The sequence below is a fragment of the Lepisosteus platostomus genome, chromosome 13, assembly GCF_059453375.1.
Source record: "Lepisosteus platostomus isolate fLepPlt1 chromosome 13, fLepPlt1.hap1, whole genome shotgun sequence".
In the NCBI taxonomy this organism is placed as follows: domain Eukaryota; kingdom Metazoa; phylum Chordata; class Actinopteri; order Semionotiformes; family Lepisosteidae; genus Lepisosteus; species Lepisosteus platostomus.
Window position 1 is genome coordinate 3,977,958 of NC_142623.1, and position 24,174 is coordinate 4,002,131.

Consider the following 24,174-nt stretch of genomic DNA (forward strand, 5'->3'; position numbering starts at 1 on the left):
CCGCAGTTCAAGCTTTACCTTCACTGTCTACGCCCAAGGTTTAGATGAACAAGAGGGCCTCCTTAAGGTTATGTAACGTAACCTCGGAAAAACGAGCTTTTACTACAACAGTGGTTCAACAGCACTGGACATATGTAATGATTTTATATAAAACCCGTTAATATTTAGTGTCCCGTAAGCGTTGATGTCATTGAACAGCAATGAAAGCGTGAATTATGTATACATCCAAGGACAAATAAACAAGCGAAGGCGGATGTTGTCAAACAATTGAACATGTGACACAGAAGACTGTTCGCATAGTTTGAACATTTTAGTTTTATTCGGGCTGGGCTGTGACACCGCTTGTAAATACAATGCAAAATGAAATCAAGGTAATTTTCCAGCGTGTCGAGGACGACCGGACCAGCTCGCCTCTGATAAATAAGGCGAAGTGTACGGGACAGAACTGTCCAATCAGATGACGCCGCCTCGTTGTTCTCGACCAATCAGCGTCAACGATCGCGGGTCGTGACGCAAGAGCTGCTTGAAGAGTCTGGTTTGGCTCAGTTGCGCGTCAGACGTTGCGGAGACACTGTTGAGTGAGGATCGTTAGTGTTATTGTGGTTTTTCCCCCCCCCGCTTACGATTTAAAGTGCTTGTTTCCCCCTGACTAAATAATATATTTAGGAATGGCGGTGACAAGCGACTGCACCAACCCTGGTTCTGCTCAGGCACCGGGTCCCGTGGGGAAACCGGTTTTGACTCCTCATCCAAATGGCGAAAACGTTCCGTAAGTATCTTTTTTTTTTGGTTTTGTTTCGAAAAACCCCCATTGCGATAGTTTCATGAGCACGCTTTTGCTATAATTTGTGACATTGGGAGAATAATAAGTGTGAGAATGATCAACATTGCCAGGAGTTAAGATGGCGAAGATCGCTTCCCAGCTGGATAGATACAACAGCAGCGTGGCGCAACGCTAAGATTGCAGCGGGGGTGTTAAATCTCGGTCGTGCTTAGATACAATAATGTTAATTGTTTTAAAAGGGGATAGTAGCCCTTCGAACGGACAAATTAGTCTCGGAGTTAAGAGTTCAACTTCAAGGATATGGGTAAAAATGGCTGGCAGTGGAAGAGATGTAAAGTAATACAGGGGGAGCTTGCAGGAATGGGTGTCAGGATGTCACCCAGAGGCAGGTTTTGGAGTTAAAATGAGTCGACTGCGGTATTTCTATCGAGTGTCCTTCAAGTGCTGACTGGGAAACATGGCGCCCCCATCACCTTGTTGCTGTGGCAACAGCGGGGAAGGAGGGCGGCGTGGAAAGTTCCAGAGCGCAGCGCCCTGCGCTTACCGCAGCCCTCCGCTAGGTGGCGGCAGGGGCGTGTGTCGCTTTTAATAGACGGCAGTCACTGGGGATCGAGGCGACTCAAGTTATAGAAGCCCGGTGATTATTTTAATTGTGCAAATTTAAGTGGTGCATGCGTCTTAATGTGTAATTAAGAACTGTTGCCGGGTAGGCATTGCTTAATAAACTGAATCTTTTTTTTTTTTTAGCAGCTCATCTTTTAAGAGTGATGGCAGAAATGCGGAGGAGATGTGGAATAAACCCTGGGATAGTTATGGTAAGAGTTTTGGAGTATAAATTGAAAAGTAGATTTAGCCAGGTCACAGTTTGACGGCTTGTGCTGTCAATATCGACGCCGTCGCGATTGGAGGTTTTTCACCTGGAGTAGTGAAACCTGTGTAAGAGTAGCTGTGGCAGTACAAGCTGCTGTGATGTTTTGCATGTGTGGAGGATTCAGTCTGCTGTGAACCCTTTCACAGACGCAGGTCACCTGCAGAATGGAGAGAATGGTTCGGGAGCCCCGGAGAGGATCGCAGTTGCCAGCGCGATGAAGGCGGCAGGGGGAGAGCCCGCGCGCGGGAGGAAGAGCCAGGCAGAGGAGATGAGCGCCTGCCTGGACGAGCTTCGCTTGCACTCCCCCGTGGAGGAGGGCCGCCCCAGCCAGCACGAGAGGGAGCCCCGCTCCTGGTCCCGGTCATCTTCTGCGTCTTCGGGCCGGGCCAGCTCCAGATCCAGCTCCAGCAGCTCCGGCTCCAGCAGCTCCAGCTGCAGCAGTTTCTCCCGCAGCAGCCGGAGCAGGTCCGGCTCGAGGTCCGGCGGCCGGTACCGGAGGCCTCGCGCCCGCGGCCGCCGCTGGGGTCCCCCGCGGCGCTCCTCCTCCAGGAGCAGGTCCCGCTCGCGGCCCCGCTGCCACCGGAGCCGGTCCCGGTCCCGCTGCAGGTGCCACCGGTCCCCCCGGCGGTACCGGTCTCGCTCGCGGTCGTGCGGCCGCCCTGCCCGCCGGGCCAGGTCCCGCTACAGGCGGTACCGCTCCAGGTCCCGCTCGCGCTCCGGCTCCTGGTCCAGAGGGCGGAGGACCTACGGGTTCGTGGACGGGAACAGGGGCGTCTTCTACGACCCCTACCGGGGCAGAAGCAGGTCCAGGTCGCCAAGCAGGCCCAACATCCGTCTGAGCAAGAATGGTGAGCGGCGCCGAACTGTCCCTTCTTTCCAGGTACAGGCCGGCGTTTCTCGTTCCCGCTGGTTCACGAGCCGGTTTCCTGTCCTGCCCTTTCAGATAAGAGGGAGCTCCTGGAAATTGCGAGAGCCAACGCCGCCAGGGCCCTCGGGGTGGATGACTTGGAACTGCCGGACAGCGTGAAGGCCGAGCTGCTGGCGGACGGGCGGGAGAAAGGGGTGAGGCGAGAGAGTACCACTCTGAAGGGTCTGAAGGAGGTAGGTGCGATGTGTATTGGAGAACTTTTCTCTGGTAGCTGTGCTCCAAGCGTGAACAGGCAACATGGGAATGTCCGCTGTGAACTGGGGGGCGGCAATGAGACGGAATTGTTAAGTAGACTCCCGTTCCTTCTTTCCCAGTGTTGCGCCCCTAAGCAGATGATGCCGCAAAGCGTCCGAGGATGATGGGCACGTTAGGCATTCTCTGACTGGCCTTGCCATGTTTCTGCCACATAGGCACGTACGTGGTCATGGTGAGGATAACGTTTCCCAGCCAGTTTGTGCTATTTGACTGGATGGTTTGAGGAAAAATACTGGGCCAGTGGTTCTATGTAGCTAGGGATTAAGCTAGTTCCTAGTCTTAGTCCCATGTTTCCTGTTGGGTTACAGCAGTGTGTTGTGTAGTAGAGCTTTTGGGAGCTCTGCCTCAACCTCTGATTCAGTTAGATCATGTTTAAGTTGGATTCTTCTTCACGGAGTAGTTAATATCAGTGATAAAACTTAAATTGATTTAAGCATGAAAGCAACTACTGAAATGGTCTAGAATCATATATGAACTGTTTTTATTCATGTTCTGCTGACACTTTGTTGCATTGTCTGCAGTGGGGTTTTACTTATTCTCCAAACTACTACACAAAAATCTGCTATTGTCTTTTTTTCCTCCCATACTGTTTTCAGGTAAAAGATTAGACTTTCATGCTCTATTTCTGTTTTATAGAAAACTTGAGTGTGGTCTTCAGTGCCTTGGTGAAGAGAATAAGGTGGTAATGCGTGGCATGGTGTTTTGGGGAGGGTTGAATTTGTTGATGACCAAAAAACATCATTTTATGGGTGAATTGTAGAAAACTAGTTTTTCAGGTCCTTTTAGTGAGTATTGTGTACTTTGCGGATTTAATCTTAATGTTTTTATTTTTGTATATGTATTAGTATGCCTTAGTACTATATAACTGATTTTATTCATGTTTACATGATTAATAGAACTTTCAGCTCTTTGAACAAGCTGAAGACTCCCAGGTTTCAAATGTTATTTTTTACACTGTATTCCAGATAAGAGATCTTGTTAAAGAAGAAGAGCCAAGCTGCTTATGCCAAAGATAAGTTATTTGCACAAATAGTGCTGGGTTGAATCTCAATGTGAAGAAAAAGCCTTTGGTACACAGAAATGAGAATGGTACCTTCTAGAAAAACGCGTTGTGGAAGAGATTAGGTGCATATTGCACCGATTCACTTTTTAGAGTTCCAAGAAGTGATTCGGAATAAATGGTTCTCATTTGTCAAATGTATGAGGCTGTGCACCCATACCCTGTAGTAACAAGGTTAAACTGTGGAATGAGCAGGTTTGTAGTAGTGTATTTACTATATATTCAAAGAAATTGGGTACTGATGACTTACCTTAATACAGAAGTGGCACATCTTAATCTTTCATGCATGTAATGTTACTGAAGTTTCTGATCTTAATGTCTTGAGTAGAATATTGCTCAGATACTATTACCAAGTCTAAAATGGCATTTGTTTTCTTCTTGCAGCAGAATAAAAAGACTGAAGCAGAAGAGGAGTCTCCTTACACGGAGATGTCACCTAAAAACAAGTTGATGGCTTTCAGCCCAAAAGTAAGCAAATGTTAATCTACATCTTTTTTTTCCAGCTCCAGCTAGCACTACCTAAATATAACCTTTTTTCTTCTTCTTTTTTTCAGAATGCTGTGGCAAAGCCATCATATTGCACACAACCAGGCAGTCCTGAATCCACAGTCAAGTTTGAAAGCAAGAAAAACGGATACCCTTATGGACTTTGGGTACCAGTCGCTCAACAAGAAAAAACTAATGGGCTGTTTTCAAATACATCTCCCACAAATTCCTTCATAAAGACGCGGTAGCTTCAGGAGCAAGTGTTTCTGTAAATTTAATGTATTTTTTTGTACATAGAATTTATATTATATGGGGAGGGTGGGCTGTTAAAAATGGTTTTAAATATTAGATGTTTTCTTTCAGATGTTATGTGAAATGAAGACTGGACAAGATTTCATACAGGTGGGAATTTTAATCTAAACTTGTTACAGTGAGTGTTTTGTATTTGTATTTTTTTTTCATCCTCTTGGTCCTTGAATAAAAATAAATTTGAAACTGGGTGTTTTGAGTGGTTTTGTCAAAACTGTGAAGTTCCTTCAGACACGGTTCATACAAAGACCAACTTTTCAGACAAAAATGAAATTCAACAGCCATGAAATGGATGCGGGTAATTAAGTTACTAGGGTTTCCTTCCTGTATTCATTCCAGTGAGCTGCAAGACACGCAGGTCTCCAAATTGTTCACTTAACTTTTAAAAGTCTAGGCACACTGTTGAGCAAAAATCACATAGGATAACTTTTTGGTTTAAGAAATTTGAATTGTTTTCAAAACTTTCTGATCTATAGCTTTTTGAGCACGAGCATTAACAGGTATTTAGTCCCCCCCACCCATACCTGGGTATTTAGATCCACAGTGTAGACACCTTTAACAAATCTGCCCATAAAGCCTCCACAAAGGTTTACACAAAGACGTGTCCTCTTTGTGCAGGGCAAGAAATCAAAGTTTGAAAATTAATAGTGATGGGAGGGCTGTCTTTCATCACCTTTGCCATGGTCTTGAGCCATTTGTGTTGTCAAAGTTATTGGCAGAAACATGAACATGGCAGTTCTTCACAGCTAAGTTGATTGCAAAATTCTTTCGTTTTCCAATTTCTGACTCTTCAGAGCTTGACGACATGATTTTTGTACAGTTAGGTGTATGTATAATTTTTATTAAGTATAGCCATAATCCTGTTACCAAACCTATGCAAGTCAAAAACCTAATGGAGTATAACACTACAGTGTATGTAATTGGGAATTGTCTTCATCTTGATACAGGATTGCTGCCTGTCTTTAATATTGAAACCATATTCTGAGAAATATCTGAACTGTTTCTTATGATAATGAAAGGATGATCCAATGTACTAATAACCTTTTCTCTGGGATGGTTTCAGATGAATAAATTGAAATGAGTAAATCTCATGCACACAAGCCCACATCCTGAAGAATTTCCTTAAACTGTCTCAAGACTTGTAGTTTGAAATTTATTCTACAAATGTTCTTGACGCTTATAGGCACATTTACCAGGAGAGGGCAGCGCTGGATGTTTTATACTGAGTCGTCCAAAGTGTTTTCTCAGTTAATCTGAATACTGTAGGTGCTACTCATGTAGAGATTAAATTGTATATGCCTTATTTACTTAAGGAGACAAATGTGTATTTTAATCTTCTTTGGCTACAATGCATAAAAAACATACTATTTCCCAAACGACAGTTAGTTTTAATACAGATACAGGGTGCATGACGTCTGTGGACCAATGAGTATGGTACGTTGTTTTGAACAGTGATTTTAATTAGTTCTTTGAAAGATCACACAGTTTCACATTTCATGCTTGAGTACATTTTCCATATATCATCCAGTTGTTAAATTACAGAGGTGTTTAGGCTTCTGGCAGCTACACTAAAACTTCTTTGTTCATTAAGTACACATGGGGTTGAATGGTTTAACTTGCACACACTCTTTTGAACATGTTCATTCATGATGTAAGGTAAACTTTAGCATCTTATTAGAGCTCATTAAACAGATCTCTGTGCTTCTAAAAGATGGGCAATGTTCATTTAGATATCTTCAGACTCCCCCATCCCAATACAAATTGTTTGAATTCCAAAGCCTAGTTTAAAAGCTGTTTAATCATTACCAACTCTACCTGAAAATAAACAGAGAAATAATGAAGCATTATAAAGTCATCAAAGTAAAAAGAATGAATCAGTGTCTGCTGTCTGGGTTGCTTTGAACCCCCATATAAAAGGAGACGAAAACAGGAGAGACTGGATGATCAAACCCTTTGACTGTCCAGTCACGGTTTCCCACACAGCTAGGGAAACACATTTTCAAAGCCAGTTCTCTCCGGTGTAACCTTTTTCACAGGTTATTTTTAGAAATGTGATCATTGGCTGTAATCCTATTCAAAATATTTGTTGGTCAAAGAACTTAATACGTTAACGATTAAGATGCACTGAAATGGAAAAAAAACAACAATCCCAGATGAGTGTATAAACAAATGTAAGATCACTTGAACAGGCTGTTGGCCATATATATATTTCTCCTGTGTGACCTGCAGTAGGATACTGGGATTTTGTGTTAACGTCTGAAATGTGAAAAGGCTTTTAATGAATTTGAAGCATTTGTTATTTACATATGGGCACCTTTAAGTTACACCATGTCTAGCCATGGTAAAGTACTTGCACAATAATCCATGTTTTTCACTGAATCACAGGAAAATTGTCTGTATCTGTAATAAATCTTGTACCTCAAGATACTTCAGAGATCAGCATTGCATGGTGACAAACTTTTAAGTGGTAGGTGTTTCTATTAAACTAAGATTCCTCTAAAAAGCTGCTCATTGATAGTATGTTTAAGCAGGCCAATTATGTCTGATTAAATAAAATGACAAACACTAAAACATAAAAACTGTTAATAGAATCATGATACGTAGTTAACACCTGAACCCCTCTTTGTTGTTCATTACATTGTATGCATAGACATTCATCTTCTTGTAAGTTTAGAATCTGCAGGCACAGTTAATGAAAGTTACACCTCTGGTTGGAATAGTTGTGTCTTGTTTACATGGCATATGAGATAAGCATTTTGCTATTGCCAAGAGGCAATTCCAGCCTTAAATTGGGCACATTCTCATAAACACACATTTTGTGTCATCCTGTCACTTTTTAAAAAACTTTTTCATGTTTACAGCTTCACACAAAGGAGTCATTAAGTAAAAACACAAATGCCCCTTTTCAGCAGAGCTTGAGAAAAATGTTAGAAGCCACCCCTTCCAGGCAGACTATTTGATGTTTAATTTCCTCTTAATGTCACAGACACCAAAGCAATTATTTAAGTTTGTCACATGAATTTAATTTTCATTCACAACCGAAGTTAACCCCACAACTTTCTTTTGTAAATAGAGAAAAAAAACACTCCTGACGGAGGCACAGACTAATTGTGGGGGAAAATTAAAATAAAAGTTGCTTCGATGTTTGAAGTCTAGTAATCTCACAGAACAAATTACCTTTGGCAACGGTTACTCACCGGTGCCGGGAAAAAGTTATTTTAGAAAAAAAAAAGGCTGCTCACTGTTGGTGGCAGGTGCTTTTTTGTGGTCTCCATGATGCTGTCATGAAATATGGTAGGGTCACTGCATAGCTGGAAGGGAAACATCTGTGGAGGAGAAGGGTTTCCAGAGAACAGTACGAGAGAGCTCTTCGCGTCGGCTTCTACATCAGAGAAACCAGAGAAATGTTCAATGAAAAACCCTTAATTACGTCCGACTCCCACATTTAGGACCGCCAAGCATGTGCCCCCCCCCTCCCCCATTAAAATGGTCACTGTCAAATACAGTACTAATCCCCCCGGTACGATGGCCGAGAATTCATTTTCAGGTAAAGGTCAAGCATGCTTAAAAAGATTCCATTCGTCCAAGATGATGGCATACAAAGACCAGGACATCTGACTTTACGGGACATTACGCTAAAGCCCGTGAAGTCTTGCATTTCAATTGTCATGCAAGGACACTTTCCAGGACCTTGCAGAAGTTAAGCCTCTTTCTTTAAATCCACTAGAGGGAGCAGTCAACCACGCTTTAAATTGTCGAAAACATCAGGCAAAGTACAAAATGGTCAACGCTTTCTCTCGTTAAACTTTGATCTTTTGACAGGTCACAAGTCTTTTCTTGTATCATATTGCTTTAAGCCCACTGGCAGAAACTGAGATTTTGAAAGATCATATGAATACCTAAATTGTTTTCCCTCTTCTGGCTGAAGATCTAAGATGGATTCCCCCCCAAACACCCAGTATTATTTCTGATAACTCTTCTGATAAGTGGATACTAAGAAGATACTTCACTTTGATACTGCTCCAACAAAAGGAAGGAGATCAAATTTTATTGTATGTCACCTGACAGTTGTATATGGTCCTGCTACACTATATCTGCTAGAGCTGGAGTACAAACTAACCTGTCTGTAGAATCTTACAGTAAGAAAGCATCATTCAGATCTTTTGTAAAAATCATTTAATAGCAATAAATGAAAATTAGAACATTTTTGAAAAACATCTTCTATTTACAAGACTGATCATTGAGAAGATAAAGTTTTACAATCCATGCATATTTCTCCAGTTTAGTTAGAAATGTATGAAGTAACCATCCAAAAGTCAACAAAAGATGTCATGTTCCATATCTATTGACAACCTCCTGATCGAAGGTGAACACAAGCATTACTGGAAAATCTTGTACCATCAGGATAGTAATGCAAAAAAAAAAACTAACTGTGATAGGCTGATCATCTTTTCCATTCTTCCTCACTATATAAAGACCAAAAGTTATGAAATAATATCTGTAAAATCAACTACCAGCAACAGAATTACAAGGAATTGTTAAAACATTTTATTGAACTATAAACATGATTGAATAATGAGAAGATACATCCAAAAGATTACACGGTGACATATTTTAACTTACAAAAAGCATTCTACTTAAAAAGGGCAGCAAAAAAAACTTTAATTCTTAAACTTTCATCGTTCCTACATGCACAGATTAAAAACTTTGCATACGTTTCGGAAACATTCCCATCTGTTACTTATTGTGATGCTTGGTCTTTGTGGTTCAAGGAAAGTGAGCTCTTATTTAAATGGTGTGGATCAGTATAATACTTGGAAAGAACGCACCCATGGTTCGCCTTCACATTCAGAAAAAGGGTTTCCTCCTGCTCAACATAATGCTATCCCTGATGACAACAAATGAACCAAACCTTCAAGGTTCTGCATGTGCACTGAATTCATGGGATGTATGCACACAATATTAAACTGCAGTGCCTCTTTCCAGGTTTTGCTTGATCTCAGCAGTGTATTTTCCATAGAATCTCTCGGCTTTCTTGTTGAACTTGGCGTTTCTCTCATTGATGTAGTCGATATCGGCATCATCATTGTATGCCCGGCGCCTGCTGTATTTTGACCTCTTCGCAATCCTGAAAAAAGGAAAAGGAAAAAAAAACGTATTCAGAAAAGAAGAAAGCCCTTCAAACCTCGGAATGCTATAATTCAGTAATGGCACCAATACCCATCAAATATCAATTAACTATCTCACATAGTTATCTTACCTATTGTATCGTACAAAGTCAAGTATCTTTTGACCCCTTCGAAAATATAATTCAAGTCGTAACAGCTCTTCTGCAAAGAATCCTATTCTCACCCTCCACCTCTCCAACAAGAAATCTTCAGTAATATATTAAAAGAAACCAATGTATTCATTTTGTTGCGAGTAAGGTGAGCCAAGCATGTGGTATACTGTTGGTCGGAGTCCCAGCCACACAGAATGGCTGATCAGAACTGAGGACTCATGGCGCCAGCCTTGCTCTGGGCTGGGGACTGGAATTTGACTGTGGATTTGTCACTTCATCACGTGTGGAGACCTCTACCAAGCAGCTGCCTACTAATCCCAGATATGAGCCATATACTCATTGTATTCAGCAGTTAGTCAATATCCATTTATTTGGTTCACTGAGCAAAAAGAGGACCTGAGCATGACAACAAGATACAGCAGAATCTATTTGTCTTCGCCCCTTGCTATTTTTTTCCCCCACTTTATTTTGGCTGACACTTTTATCCAAAGCGAGTTACATTTGCACCATTTCATAACTGCAGCATCTCACCGGGATTTGAACCCACACCCTTCCAGTTACCAGTCCAGAACCCTGACCACTGACCCCCTAACAGTCATCAACAGCAAGATGTCCTGTGCATGTCGCTCTCGCACAAAATAAGCAAATAAGCCTAAGGAAGCTGAGAAGAGGTGAAAGAATTAAACCTGACAGTCCAAAACACAGCATGATAAGCATGTAGCAGAAAGCACGCTGTGGAGACTGAAGATGCGTTCAAGCCCTGTGAGGGAAGCAATTCTTCACGGCAATGGTAACTGACGCACGGTCCAATTTATCAGATGAATCCATTTGATTTTAAACACCGAGACTATTCAAGACAAAACTGGATACCACACTGCAATTATCGAGGATTATTTTAGGACAAACCCATCAGTCCATATGTGTTATGTGCTAAATTATCTCACACAGAATATAAAGCTTTTTTTACATTTTACCAATCACAACTAAATCCTTAAGGTACTGAGCATTCACTTTACACCGCCCATAGTAACTACACACCCTGTAATAACCGGCAGTTAGAATTAATGCAGACTTTTAATGAATTTGTAACTTACTGTTTCTCAACATCAGCCACCATCCGGTCCATCCCTTCTTTAGTCGGCACGTGGGTGCCGTGCAGCAGGCTGTTGGATGTTGGGAAGAAGTCATCGCCGCTACAAGTAAGAGACCACATTTTCAGCTGAACACTGAGTCAGTCAGCACAGCCCAACACTGTGGACCAAGGCACAGTAACTGCTTAACACTGTGTGAAACAACACATGGCTTCTAGCTCTGCCTCTGTGCTCTGCTAACAAGCAGCACTGACCTCCACTTGCCCCAAGCCATATCTAATAAAGAGTATGCATCAATGAGTGTCCACTGTTTCAGCAACTGAAAACAATGGGGAAAAAAAACACATTAAATGATCCACAATCATTATCTTACCATTCTTCCCGCTGTTTTTCATAGCTTTCCATGTCAGGCTTAATCTGCTTGGTGAGTCTTTGATACTGCCGCAGCTGTGCTTCAGCATAACCTGCCGGATCAATGAAAACTTCAGAATCATAGTGTTTGGTCAAATAGGCCATTTAATGACTGAAAGAAATGAGACGCAGATATAAAAAAAGCAACAAAAGCTGCATCTCATTAAAAGGGGGAGAAAATTTAGTGCGACCCCAGTACAAGAATTTTCCACATTCATTTTCAAAGTGCTCTGATGCAACACATGGTTGCCATATTTATAAAATCACAACCATGGTAGCACATTCTACAGCAGTCAATTAAAAATGATTTATCAGAACAGCTTTACATGGATCAAGATGTAACAGGAAACTGTGATGCATCCATGCCTTTGTGTCTAAATCTGAATTATAAATTCAATCCTGACTCCTTAGTTTAATGTTTTGCATTCCTCATTCATGCAGTAACAATACTGTAGCATGATAAGCCTCCAGCTTTGTTTCTGTATTTTAATTGTACTGCAAAGCTGTTGGCTGGAATGTCATGTTTTAAGAGGGTTTAGAACTGTGAACATGATACACAACCCAGTTAATGTAGCTGAAAAGCTTACTGAGCAAATGGCAGTTGTGTAAAGTCACACCGAGCTCTCATATTAAGATATGACACCGACTTACACAGATCACACCTTACTCCAAAAAGATTATACCTGTACAGAAATGACTGTGCTTCTTAAGCTCAAATTTATGAACCATGCTGACAACTTCTTACTTTTTTTTTTGAGATGGGAGTGTTATCACCTTCAACCTCGGGAGCTAATATTAGGAAAACAATGCAATGCCCTTCAAGAAGACCATAAATATAACTCTGTTATATTCTGTTTTAGGTTGCACTACAGATTTGATTTTTTCCAACTACAGAATTGGTAGCTTTCTTAAATTAGCTGTGGTGGCCACCAGAAGGTGTGTCACATATAAATGGAATTATTCAGATTGTTATTTCTTTGTGGACTCAAGATATAAGTACCACAACGCTTTGGAGAACAGAAGATGTAAGAATGGATTTAGAAGCAGTCCACATTTATTCAGACATAGGCACATTTTTGTACTATCTTCTTGAAAGGTAAGGTTCTGAAAATATAAAAAGACAGAGTGCAGTTTGTTTTTAATTTTTGTTGAATTGCCAAATAGCACTGACAACTCAAACTGTTAACTTCATTTTTTATGTTACAAATCCAACCAGAAAAAAAAATGCCATGAAATGTTGGGATCAATGAGCTAATGACTATGACATGAGCAAGATGTGGTGAATGGGCTCTTTATGTTGGAAACCTACGCAGTCTTATGCAAGTTAGGTATGAAAGGTAGGCTCCACCTAAGGACAGAATTTCGAAAGCAGGCGAGTGCTGCAGAAGGGCGGGCATGTGTCTGGTAGGACAATAACAGCACTAAATCACACACCCGAGAAGCCTGGATCTGGATTCTTCTTCTTCTTTTTTCTTTCCCATCTTTCTGCTTCGTCGGCACTGATCTCCAACAGCTTAGCTCTCTCAAAGTCCTCTCCTCTTGCTGCACATTCCTGAAAATGACATTTGTTTCCAATTTCAAAAATCGGCGCTGGGATAAACCGAACGCCTCGTCCTCCACGTTAATAATGCTTGTCGTCATCATCAAGTCCAATGAGCTCCTATTCCATTCGGGGACACGGTGGCTTGACGCCTATCCTGGGAATCACTGAAGGCAAGGCAGCACACACTCACACGAGGGCCAATTTCACAGAAGCCAATTAACCTATGAGCATGTCTGTGGACTGTGGGTGGACCCACGTGAGCATGGGGAGGACAGACAGCACGCATGGAAGTGAAGCCAGGGCCCCAGAGCTGGGGGGCAGGCATGTTAATCACCACGCCACCATGTCTCCTAATAACGTTTGCATATTTCTTCCACAGTGGCAAGGTGTTGAGGGAGTTAGTTCTTCACAGCTCGTGGGTCCTGGGTCTGATTCCCTAGTGAAGTACTTTTTGTTTGAAGTGCACATTGTCCCCCCCCCCCCCCCCCGAATGCTCAAACTTCCTCCCACCTTGCAAAGAATGCCGGCTAGGATAACCTGTTTCTATCCTGTGCCATCCCATCCAGGGCAAAGTGCTGGGATAGGCTCTGGGAGGCTAAGGATTACACAGCCTTCTTGAACGGCTGGAGATTTCGCCCCCCCCCATGATTTCAGTTAGAAATGTAACGATAAGGTAGAAGCACTGTGGTCCGGAATTAGCAGCACAACTTTGCAAACGTAGTCTTGACCTGAACATGTTCTGTAGTATCCCTGTCTTTGTGAGCACAATGTGCTTCTAGGAGTTTTATCCAGAGCCAAAGATTTTGCCCTTTTCTTTCACCCAAGCAAAAAACAAGGAAAGACATAAGCAAAAGGAGATCCCAGACATGTATGTGCATACACATGCATGCACAGTTTCACATGCATCTCAGATGTGAATATTTCTGCACTATAGACATATATGACCTAAAATTGTCAGCCTTCAAGAAGAATGAAGCCCATGCTCTAAACAGTGAAGATTCTGCAGCCCTTCTGAGAGTCCTTTGGTTCAGTTACCTATTAGATCCATTCCAATATAAGCTCTTATAATACATTTAGTGACACCTGGATGCTAAGGGTCACACAACCAACTAAGAAGAGTTTCAGTTACCTTTTTCTTTTCATTCTCATTCAGTTCCCACTCCAGTCTGGCTTTCTTAGCCTCCCAGTTTGGAGGAAGTTTAAGCCTCTTGTCTTCTTCTACAACCTCCTGATGGTTGAGCTTGCGAGCTTCATTCTGTTTCAACATTATCATGATAATGCATAAGTTTTCAATGCAAATATTAACATGATATAACCCAGCATAATGGCCATTTCATGAAAGAGTAAAAGCTCAAGTTCGTAACAGTTCATTGTTTTATAAGTAACACACTGTAAAATCAGAGTAGATTCTAATACAATAATCACTTGCTTCATTCAGTATTTTATTTGCACTAGATGAGGGGTAATGAAAGGCCAGTTCGCAATGACCACAATGATTTTGATTTGTAACAACTCAATGAACGGTTTACCTACATGACAAAGGGTTGGAATTGGGCCATGTCTGCCCATGTCTGGCCTAGTGGCGGAGAATCGATATTACTTTTTAATGACGGGATGATGCCTCTGGTATAGCTACCATAATTATCATTTAAATCAAGGCGCTGTACAATTTTGGTCCCCGCATTATAAAAAACAACATTGTTGCTCTTGAGTCAGTACAGAGAAGAATAACCAGGTCCTGGCAGCAGAAACAGCTGAATAAGATTCCTGAAGCAATTAACCTTCAGCAACCATATTTGTTAGATTGGCATCCTCTCTTTCTTATGTCCCCATGTAATTTTATGATTTTTTTGTACAGACGAATAACAAAAGAGGATCACTTCTATTATTCTCAGAGCTTTGTGCATTGCCCTCGTTCAAGCCATTCTGGGCTTGGCAGTTTCAACACGTATTACAAATGAAATAAAGCTTCTGTATAACTCATGAGTCAAACACTGGGGGAACGAATATGATTTCTAACCCTCTTGAAGTGAAGCTCTCTGAACTTTCGCAGTCTGTCTTCTCTCTTCTGAGCTGCAGTGCTTTCTGAGGATTCCTCATTTGTGTCTGCAACAGCAACCTGGAACAAAACATTAAGCTGACTAAAAATGAGACCATTTTCACAAGACACGTTAAAGAACCGAGAACAGACAATCTATTTCAGAGGCTCCCAACTCCAGCACCTCAGAGCTGGGATCTCAGAATGTGCCCCAAGTCTCTTTAAATTGGCAACAGCTGACGGCTCTAGTGAAACGATCAAGTGGCCCATTTAAACCTTAATTAGTTAAATCACTTCACCAAGGTGAAACCTGTGGCTGGAAGGTTGCTGTTTCGTATCCCGCGGCCGGCAGAGGAATTTTACTCTTTTTTAAAACTAATTTTGCCCTTAACCCCAACTGCTTCAGGGGTGCCGTATAAATTGCTGACCCTGCGCTCTGACCCCAATCTTCTCTCCCTGCCTGTGTGTCTCATGGAGAGCAAGCTGGGGTGTGTGAAAAGACAAATTCCTAATACTAGAAATTGTATATGGCCGATAAAGTGATCTTAACTAGTTGTTCACGTGTCTGAACCAAAAACCTAAATTGTCTTCTATGATTATGTATCTATAGAAAGCTGCGGTACAACCATTTCCAATTACTAGCCCACCCTGGGAGCCTGTTGCGGTTTTAAAGAAATACATGACTTTGTCGTTACAAAACCAAAAAAAACATACAACAATCAGAAAATAGTTAAATCATACAATCACAAGCAGTGCATTAGAAGTACTTAAGTCTACACACTGGCTCCTCTGTAAAGGAACTAGTGGAAAAAAGGATGTTAAAAACATCATTCTTAAAAGGTTTTTAAAGTTTCAAATAGTTACAAAAAGAAACCAGGCGTGTATTTCCCGTAATATATACTGTATAGGTTAAACAGCGTTGGACTACCGCTTAAGAATCACCATTTCCAAAGCCAGATAAGAAAGTTTTAAGATGGTCACAGTAGCTTGTGCGTTTTAAAAAACGAAAGTTCAAACAGAAAACTGGCAGTTCAGCGACAGAATCGAACATTTCAATAAGGTATTTTTCTGTTTACTAACCTCCACGCCCGACGCCATCTTGACGGAAGTGTCTGATGCAAAAGGAAGTGAGGTCATCCGTACCCGAGGGCCAGAGGGAGCTGTCATGTCTGTTGTCATTTTTTTTGTCGGTTTTTGTGTCGTAGTCATGCACGACAACGCAAATAAAATATTTCATTTCTGATGATTGTATATCTGTGTATTGGCAAAATGTCTACAATTACCTAAAATTTTTGTTACCGTACATGTTATTTTGGGCTAACTATGGGTGGGGGTTAAATTCATTTTAAAAAGTAATATATACTTAAATTAAAGCAGCGAAAGAATTTACCCCCAACGTTACGTACGTATTCATTCCATCTGCTTTAAATATAGTAGAGGCATTTAACACACAATTTGGAAAAACTAAGCAGTGCACAGTCAGTACATTATACAAAATATTTGTTTACGGGAAAGAATAAGCAGTTCTTGATATGATCAAACTTATTTTTTTAATCAGAAACTAAAAGCCAAATATGATAATACAGGTATCCTTGGAACATAGGACGTTTTTTTTCCACAAAATTGCAAATTCCCTAAATTTGAGATGTCTGTCATATTAAGCAAATATGCTTTTTGGACTTCGTATTTTGCCACGGGGGGTTATATGATATGTTAGATAGGTATCGCAGGTTATTCATTCATCTCTGACGATGGCAACCAGAACAGCGAACCAGCTGTTTCGTCAATGCTAAGTTGAAACATTTGCATTATAGAAAAACAATTTTTTGGCACATCAAACGTCATAACACAAGTGGAAATGAGTAACTGGTTTCTTAAGTCTGAACTGCTGTTTATAGTTATGCTCAGGTCTAAACTGCTCACCGGTTAATTTCTATTGCTTATCAATCTAATTAATTTAAACTATGTTTTTAAAAAGATAATGCTGTAATAAACCAAGATGCTTATTTCTGAAATGCTCTAAACTGGAACATACTGATCTTGACCCCATGAAATGGGTCACCAGTGAATGCCAGAGAATTCTTTTCTAGTGAAATTTCTACAAGGAAAGAAAATATTAATTTATAAGTGTCCTTAAATTGCTGCTGTGCTTGTAAAATGAAATGAGTTTATCCAATGCTGTTTTCCAACTGCCTTGACTGATTTAGATGTAATTAAAAATTAATAATTTTTAAAATATAACGGAAGTGCAGGTCAGCATCAATTTGGAAGTGATTAGTCACTGCAAGTGTAATTCTGATTTTCTGATGGAGGTACCAAAAAGCTATCAATAGCTTTTAAGTCAGCTAGTGAATCCCTTTCTTGTCTCCCTCAAGATCTGATAGATCCATCAGGTATTAGTGACTAAATGATGTTGTAGAATATTTCAGAGAGTACCCATGGGGAATATTTCAAGCAGATTGGTTGCCTGGGATTCATTCTAAACTCTCAGTGGGCATCAACTTCATTTAGAGGGAGTCAGAGCTATTTTCTGGGAAATTACATAAAAGGCAAGGAAAACACGAAAACAGTTTAAACCAGTGCATACCTATAAATATCAGCTCAGACCTTAGAAACCAGTTGCTCATTTCCACTTGGGTTATGATGTGTGACATGACAAAAAAAACTTGTTTTTCTATACTGCAGAAGTTTTAAATTTTAGAATTTATCAGAAAAAAAGGCTAAACCATATGCAAACTACCCTAAATTAGGATAGCTCAATGAGGTCTGGTGTTTGATGTATATATTTTTTTTCTACTGAAAACATGTTTTGGAAGGAAAGTTAGGTGTTCGGCACAATTATCTCTCCCACCCAACCACCACCTAAAAAGTTTAAAGCAAAAAAGCACAGAATTCACGCTGAAACCACGAATCTCCTGTTCCAGGAGCACATTTACCAGCTATTTCCTCTTCCTGGTTTAAAACAAACTGGTGTCTTACTGATAATTAATGACAGTGTTAATGTTTTACAGAGGCATGCAGCTGAAGCTTTTTGGAGAATCTCATACTGTGCTGCACAACCTGAATATAGCACTTAATAGTCAGGCAGTGATCATATAATCAAGAGCAAAGAATGATTTTTATAGTAAATAATTAAAATTATAATGACATTTATATAACATTTTATAATAACACGCATACATAAAAAGGTAACATTTTCATCATATTCTGAAAGTTCAAAGAAAACCAATGGCAATAGCACTTCTATTAGCTGTTAAATAACACAAAGTCTATCCTGATCCCAACCTGTCCCATGAATTTACAGTCTAGATATTCTCTTTGGTTCAAGAAATTAAAAACTTGAGAAACCAAGGTGAAGTTAATTCAAAGTCAAAGCTGTTTCATTCACACTACATATTAAAAAAACGTACAGCTAAAAAAACAGCTTTAAACTAGTTAGTTTTAAAATCGTTTTTATATGCCATGTCAATACATACTACTGATATGAATAAATAATGAAATAAATGAAATAAATACTACTGATATTAATCTGTCTTATCAGTAGTATTTATTTCAGCTGAGGTGTGTACCTCAGCTATGAACTTAGCTGTTACATTGCATGTTCTACAATACTCTTTACAAGATAGAATTTCTCTGTCACACAAATAGCCATTCTGTACTTTTATAACAGGTTCATCTTTTGAGTTTAGATTACTAATCAAATGTTTTTTTTTTCATTTGATTGTGCTGCCTATTTATAATTCATAGCCATCTTTTTGGAAATAATTAAGAGTGCTGTCTTGTGGAGCTTACAGCCTGGAGATTAAAGAATACCAGGATCACAGGCGTGGTTAATGAGGTACTGATTTCCACCGAGTAACAGATGGAGAGACATGAAAGAAAACAAAAAATGGACAAAAAACAGTGATTCTCGATATTACAAAAGTGGAACAAAGATAAAAAAAACAACACAGAAAACTTCATCAAAGTGAATGAGAGTCTGAATCTTTTTCAACAGGGAATTCAAGCTTCAGCAGCATTTGTCTTAATCATAAGAAAGTGATGGGGTCTCATCTCTCCCAGATGATAGCAGCTGGATCCCCAGTAGATTGATGAAGATGGCTCATTCCTTTCCATGTGTATTTAATACTCTGAAAGGGAAAGCTGCTTTGCTGAAACCAAGGAGTCATCAATCTTTTTTCTTCTTTGAGCAAGTTATGTAGCCATCGTAAAAGTAATCTATAACATGCACAGCTCTTCCTGTTTTCCCTGGGTGAGACACTGCAAAGGAGTAAAAAGGAGAATTGAACTGAGGGAGGCTGGAGTGGGAGAGTCGGAGGACACTGTAGTGTAGCTACCGTAGGACGATGGATGTGGCGGACTTCTGGTGAAACCCTAAAATAAACAGGGATGGAAAAGGTTTGCAAAATCTTATGCCATCAGTTTCAATGTCGAATGATTTTTTTTCAACATTTCTCCTGTTTTCTTAGCCAGCTGTTTATACCTGGAATCCTGCTCATCTTCAGTCTATACTGGTTTGTAGAGCTGGGCCCAGAACACAGAGAAAGTATAGTGGAGGCAGTGTGAAGCAGAGAGGAGTGTAGCAAAGAAGGATGTAAATCATAGGAAATCATAGCAAAGTAAAGTCTTAATATTAGCATGGCCAAAATACATGAAAACTAAAAATACCGAGCAGACAAAAAAAAAAATGACAAGGGATTGTTTTTTATTTGCCAGTTAGCTACTGTATAACAAAGTCTAAATATTGCTGTGTATAAGGGATCCTTTTCAGTTGATCATTTTGCTATTTCAGTTCTAGCTGAAAGACAGAACTCCAGGTTCTAGATATCGCTTTGCAGGTTTGCAGACACTTTTTGGCTAGCTGCCCATTTGCACCACCAGCAGAGCCTCAAATTCATAAAAATTCTGACTAGAAGACCCTCTGGCAAAACAGCTTGTTTTAGTCAATTAAATTAGTCAGACAAATTGGACACAGTGGGCCCAGACTAACCTGAGACTTTCAAGTTATGATCTTAGCACCAGTATAATAAATTGAGATGATGCAAGAGGTTGACGTCAATCTTATTAATTGGTGAACCAGATCAGCTCCAATATTGGCCTTCAGATATTAAAGCCTGCTCGAGATAGTACATACTACATATAGTTTGCTCACACGCAATAATGCAGGTCTTCAAAATCGTCACATGCCTTAGAAGCCCCTGGTACTTATGTTTACATTTAAAATTTAATCAGTCAGAGCCTGTTTGGCTCCTGCAACATCCCACTTTTATCTCTCTCTCATGAAGTCCCGTTTGCAAAACCAGCACGTCAGTTAGCAGAACTCAACCAATGACACACCGGGCAAGGCGAGCTAGCTTCCAGCTGTATCACATCTGGCCGTTAATATAAACATCATGGCCTATAAAATCATGCCATTTCCTTAATTACTATTCCTGTCATTTCCGCCCTAAATGAAAAGTTATTCATTCCCGTCCAAAACAAACACACATCGCCAATCCTTTGCGGAGAGCCCGGGCAGAGGCTACAGTCAGCCATCCGCTTACTGCCATTGTGTGGAACAAATTCCACAATTACAGGAGAAAACCCAGTCTTTCCGAGTCAAAGCCCGAGATCTCCACATGCAAGTGGCACACCCTGAAAACGTGCCGCTTCTGGGGTGTGAATCCAGCCTTGCGAGCACTTCCATTGCTCACTGCTGGTTTAATATAGATTTGGGTGATAATTGTCTGTCTGGTCTTCACCCACGAGCTGCAGGGATTTCTCTTTTCTGGATCTTGGCTGCACAAGTCTCTTGCTTCACAATCTTATGTTCGATTGGCTGTTTGCTTATTTGTTTTGCTGTCCACACCAAGCTATGTTAAGTACAGTACTGTACGTTCTCAATTATACAAGATGTATGTGTGTGGGGGCTACTGCTCACCCAAACTCCATCTTTGCAGTGTTATAATCTGGACTTCGCCTGACTGTGACTTCATGAGATACAGCAGGCTGTTAGTACTGTCATCATTCTGTTGTAGAAGTCAGAAAACACAAGCTGCTCAAGTTTGCTCCACTATCCTGATTCACTGACTGGGATCAGATGGCCAGCCCTTCTAACATGTGACTTTATAAACATATCAGCTGGCGCCAGCACACACAAAAACTATTCATATTTCAAAATATATGAAATGGAAGGTAAGGGCTGCCAATGTGTGGAAAACAAGCATCTTTAAACAAGTAAGATAACTAAAAACGAGTGTAGTTATGATTTGCAAGTAAGTCGGGATATCCCTTGGTATTATCTTTTATTGAACAATCATATAACAGGAGACACACATATATGAAAACAGATCTATGCACTCTAATGCCACAAGCCATGAATCTATGGCACAGACTGCAACATGGATAATTTAACTCACAATTAAGAGCCATTATGGGTTTCAAAGGACACCCCAACGATTTCTTTGGATGCCAATATGCATTTACAAACAGCTGTTTCTTGTATTATTTTCCAAAGGGAATCCAACTAATCTGTTATTTTATTATTAGTAGTTTTTCAAATTAAAACAAGAGATTACACAGTGTTTTAAAATTACAGATTACATTTATGATTAAAGTGAATGTAGGGCTTAAGGTTAATAAGAAACTGATGAACTGCATAAATAATGTGAGTCAACTTGCCCAGAGGTGAATTACAGTACTAAAACATAATGATTTTAATGCAAAGTTTTATTTTTTTGCTGTGTGGGTGGTTGGCCATCTTGTATGTCCTGAGTTACGCAGAAGTCAGAATTTCATTTCCATACCTGAATAGACACCAGAGGGAGCTACATAATAATTTTTCCATTGTAGTAATCAAAACACATAATGAAAAACACCTATTCGGTTTTATTCATTTCTGTAGAATAATGTAGACACACATACATGTATTTTAGACTTGATACTTCAAAGACTGAAGGACAAAAGTATACTATGCATTCCTGTTTTGGTAAATGTTTAAATAAAGTAAAACATTTTGACAATGATTTTGTATTGTTGGAAACATCTAAATGCCACATCTAAATGTGCTACTTATTATTAATTACTTACTGAAATATAGTATATTGATCTTATGCTAGATCATTGCTGACAATTTTTTTTAACTTAAAAGCTTTATACTGAGCTTTGGAAAAACCTTAAAAACCACACACAAAATAATAACTGACAAGCTTCTGTACCAAAGACTAAGCTGACATTTAGAAAATGACGTTACCCCCTTTTGAACACATCAATCCAATCTCTCTAGATTAAACACGATAATTAAGTGAATACATAAGGAGCTTCTAATTGTTCCATCTGTGCATACCAGCCAGAGTCTCGGAACAGAGCCTAACGAAGCTTTATAGCTGCTGGGATTCTTAATTCCTGTGAGTGACACATCAAGCGCTCTTCTTGTCTTGACAGTTCTTGTAAATCTATACATTTTCATTAAAAAACAGTACGCCCTGTATCTAAAATTGCCTTAAGTAGTGTGAATGGCCAACAACTTAATAAAACAAGTATGCTTTTGTGAGCAGAGGTGGACTAGCTCTGTTCTTTCTTGCGGCAATTGTTTCCTCATTTTTGAAAATTAAATTAATTCTGGATAATCAACTCGCCAAGTTTTTTTTTTGTGTGGTAAACATTCAGAAGATAAAACTAAGGCCACTGTGGTTGATTACCTGTTATATGATTTTCTGTCTGTTTCTGTTCAGGGGTGAGGTACAGACACTTCTTCCACAGGATGAGATTATTTAATGTTATTAAAGTTATTCATGTTTTACCACCTTTGCCACACACAGGATTCTGTCTGCCCTAAAAGCTGTGTTTATCAACGACATCAGAAAAGTGATGTAACTGATTGTACACAGGGCTTCAGATTATTCTTATCTTACTATCAATGAGACTGTTTTTCCAAAGATCACAGTGAGTTCGGTTAAATGTTTGAACCTCTAATTGTTTTCTTTTACAGTTAAAGATGCAGCTGCGCTGTGGAAGGCATGTTGTTTAGTTTTCAGCTACCCTCGCAGGGAATGTGTGCTACTGGGAATGCAGTCATGCCAATATCAAGGCCATTGGTAATGCAGGATTGCTGTCAGGCCAAGATCACTGGCTCTTCAATTGCTCTCTTCAGCTTGTTGTTGCAGCTCTGATCTTGTTGTTTCTCTCTTTCTCTTCATTATAATTAGATATTGAAGGTACCACTTCACAGCACAATGATCCACTGTTAAGAAATAACTGTGGGAAAATGCAGCACTTGTGTAGAGCCTCTGGCAGCATAGCTGTTTATGAACATGCTGCGTTCACACCATTATCTTCCTTTTTTTTTCAGATCACACAATCAAAAAATAATTATTTTCTCTTTGCAACCGGTTTTCCAAAACCGAGTTAAACCAAACCAGAGTCACTGAGGTAGGTTCTAAGCTAGTTTTTTTCTTAACTACAGTACAAATTTTACGAAAGAGAGATTTAAAAACTAGATTCAGCCAACAGTTTCATTTGTATAGACATGACCTTTTAAAGTCATGACATTGCAAAAGAAAAATCAGATCTGCCAGTATCAGGGTTTCAATCTGGAGAATTGTTTTTGAGGTGAGAAGGAAACATGCAGATATAATTTAAATCCAAAATCTAGAACTTGAGAAGGTATAGAGGTTGACATTGTTCACAAAATACAATTTTAGTACAATAATATATACATTCAATATAATTTAAAGTGGAACTGAAAGCTGATCTTCCAGTCTGTTGCTGGTAGGTGTAATGTAAACATGCATCTTCTAATAATCCTCTCACATGACTTGTTATTGTTGTGAGGAAAATGGACAGGTTCTGTTTAGACACTGGTGATTAACCATCTTTACACTCTGGAAATGGGAAATGTGGAAATAAATTGTCAAAATATGAGTTGGTGTGCCTTTGGCTTTTTTTTTTCTCTTTCTGTTCTTCTTTTTCTTTCAAAAGAAGAAATATGGTTCTGAAACATTCCCAGGAGTGGAGTTTCCACTATGCTTACAATCCAAATCAAGTCACACGTGAGGATAGCAGAAACAATACCACCCTGCTAATCAACGACGGAGAAAATATGAAAATGAGTTCGGTTACTTGTGCTCGAGTAGAAAA

General features: G+C 39.9%; 2 protein-coding genes across 7 annotated transcripts; one reads left to right on the top strand and one right to left on the bottom strand.

The window, feature by feature from the left end:
• Positions 1-525: 525 nt before the first annotated feature.
• On the top strand, positions 526-4,879 carry rsrp1 (arginine/serine-rich protein 1). 6 transcript variants are annotated; one of them, XM_088602649.1, is made up of 6 exons: positions 527-769; positions 1,532-1,599; positions 1,802-2,503; positions 2,599-2,756; positions 3,475-3,517; positions 3,804-4,092. In XM_088602649.1, the coding sequence occupies exons 1-5, from the start codon at positions 669-671 to the stop codon at positions 3,481-3,483; spliced, it is 1,038 nt and encodes a 345-aa protein (XP_088458775.1). In that variant the 5' UTR covers positions 527-668; the 3' UTR covers positions 3,484-3,517; positions 3,804-4,092. The 6 variants fall into 6 exon arrangements, 5 of the variants coding, with proteins under 5 accessions (XP_088458773.1, XP_088458775.1, XP_088458774.1 ...); XM_088602645.1 differs by lacking the exons at positions 3,475-3,517; positions 3,804-4,092 and adding exons at positions 4,283-4,366; positions 4,453-4,879 and having other exon boundaries at positions 532-769; positions 1,535-1,599; XM_088602644.1 differs by lacking the exons at positions 3,475-3,517; positions 3,804-4,092 and adding exons at positions 4,283-4,366; positions 4,453-4,879 and having other exon boundaries at positions 534-769.
• A 3,975-nt stretch (positions 4,880-8,854) lies between these two features.
• Positions 8,855-16,255, bottom strand: syf2 (SYF2 pre-mRNA-splicing factor). The gene is made up of 7 exons (XM_088602653.1): positions 16,138-16,255; positions 15,040-15,138; positions 14,149-14,274; positions 12,911-13,028; positions 11,439-11,529; positions 11,069-11,167; positions 8,855-9,821 (listed from the first exon to the last, which is right to left on the bottom strand). Exons 1-7 carry the CDS (start codon positions 16,234-16,236, stop codon positions 9,656-9,658), a joined length of 798 nt encoding a protein of 265 aa, XP_088458779.1. The 5' UTR covers positions 16,237-16,255; the 3' UTR covers positions 8,855-9,655.
• Between the last annotated feature and the right edge of the window lie 7,919 nt (positions 16,256-24,174).

Coding starts and splice junctions, on each gene's coding strand:
- syf2 (XM_088602653.1), bottom strand. CDS start 16,236: ATGACAACAGACATGACAGCTCCCTCTGGCCCTCGGGTACGGATGACC. Junction 13,029..14,148: donor ATGAGAATGAAAAGAAAAAG/GTAACTGAAACT, acceptor TGTCATTTTCAG/GAATGTGCAGCAAGAGGAGA. Junction 11,530..12,910: donor TCCAGATCCAGGCTTCTCGG/GTGTGTGATTTA, acceptor TTGATCCGGCAG/GTTATGCTGAAGCACAGCTG.
- rsrp1 (XM_088602644.1), top strand. CDS start 669: ATGGCGGTGACAAGCGACTGCACCAACCCTGGTTCTGCTCAGGCACCG. Junction 770..1,531: donor CCAAATGGCGAAAACGTTCC/GTAAGTATCTTT, acceptor TTTTTTTTTTAG/CAGCTCATCTTTTAAGAGTG. Junction 2,757..4,282: donor CTCTGAAGGGTCTGAAGGAG/GTAGGTGCGATG, acceptor TTCTTCTTGCAG/CAGAATAAAAAGACTGAAGC.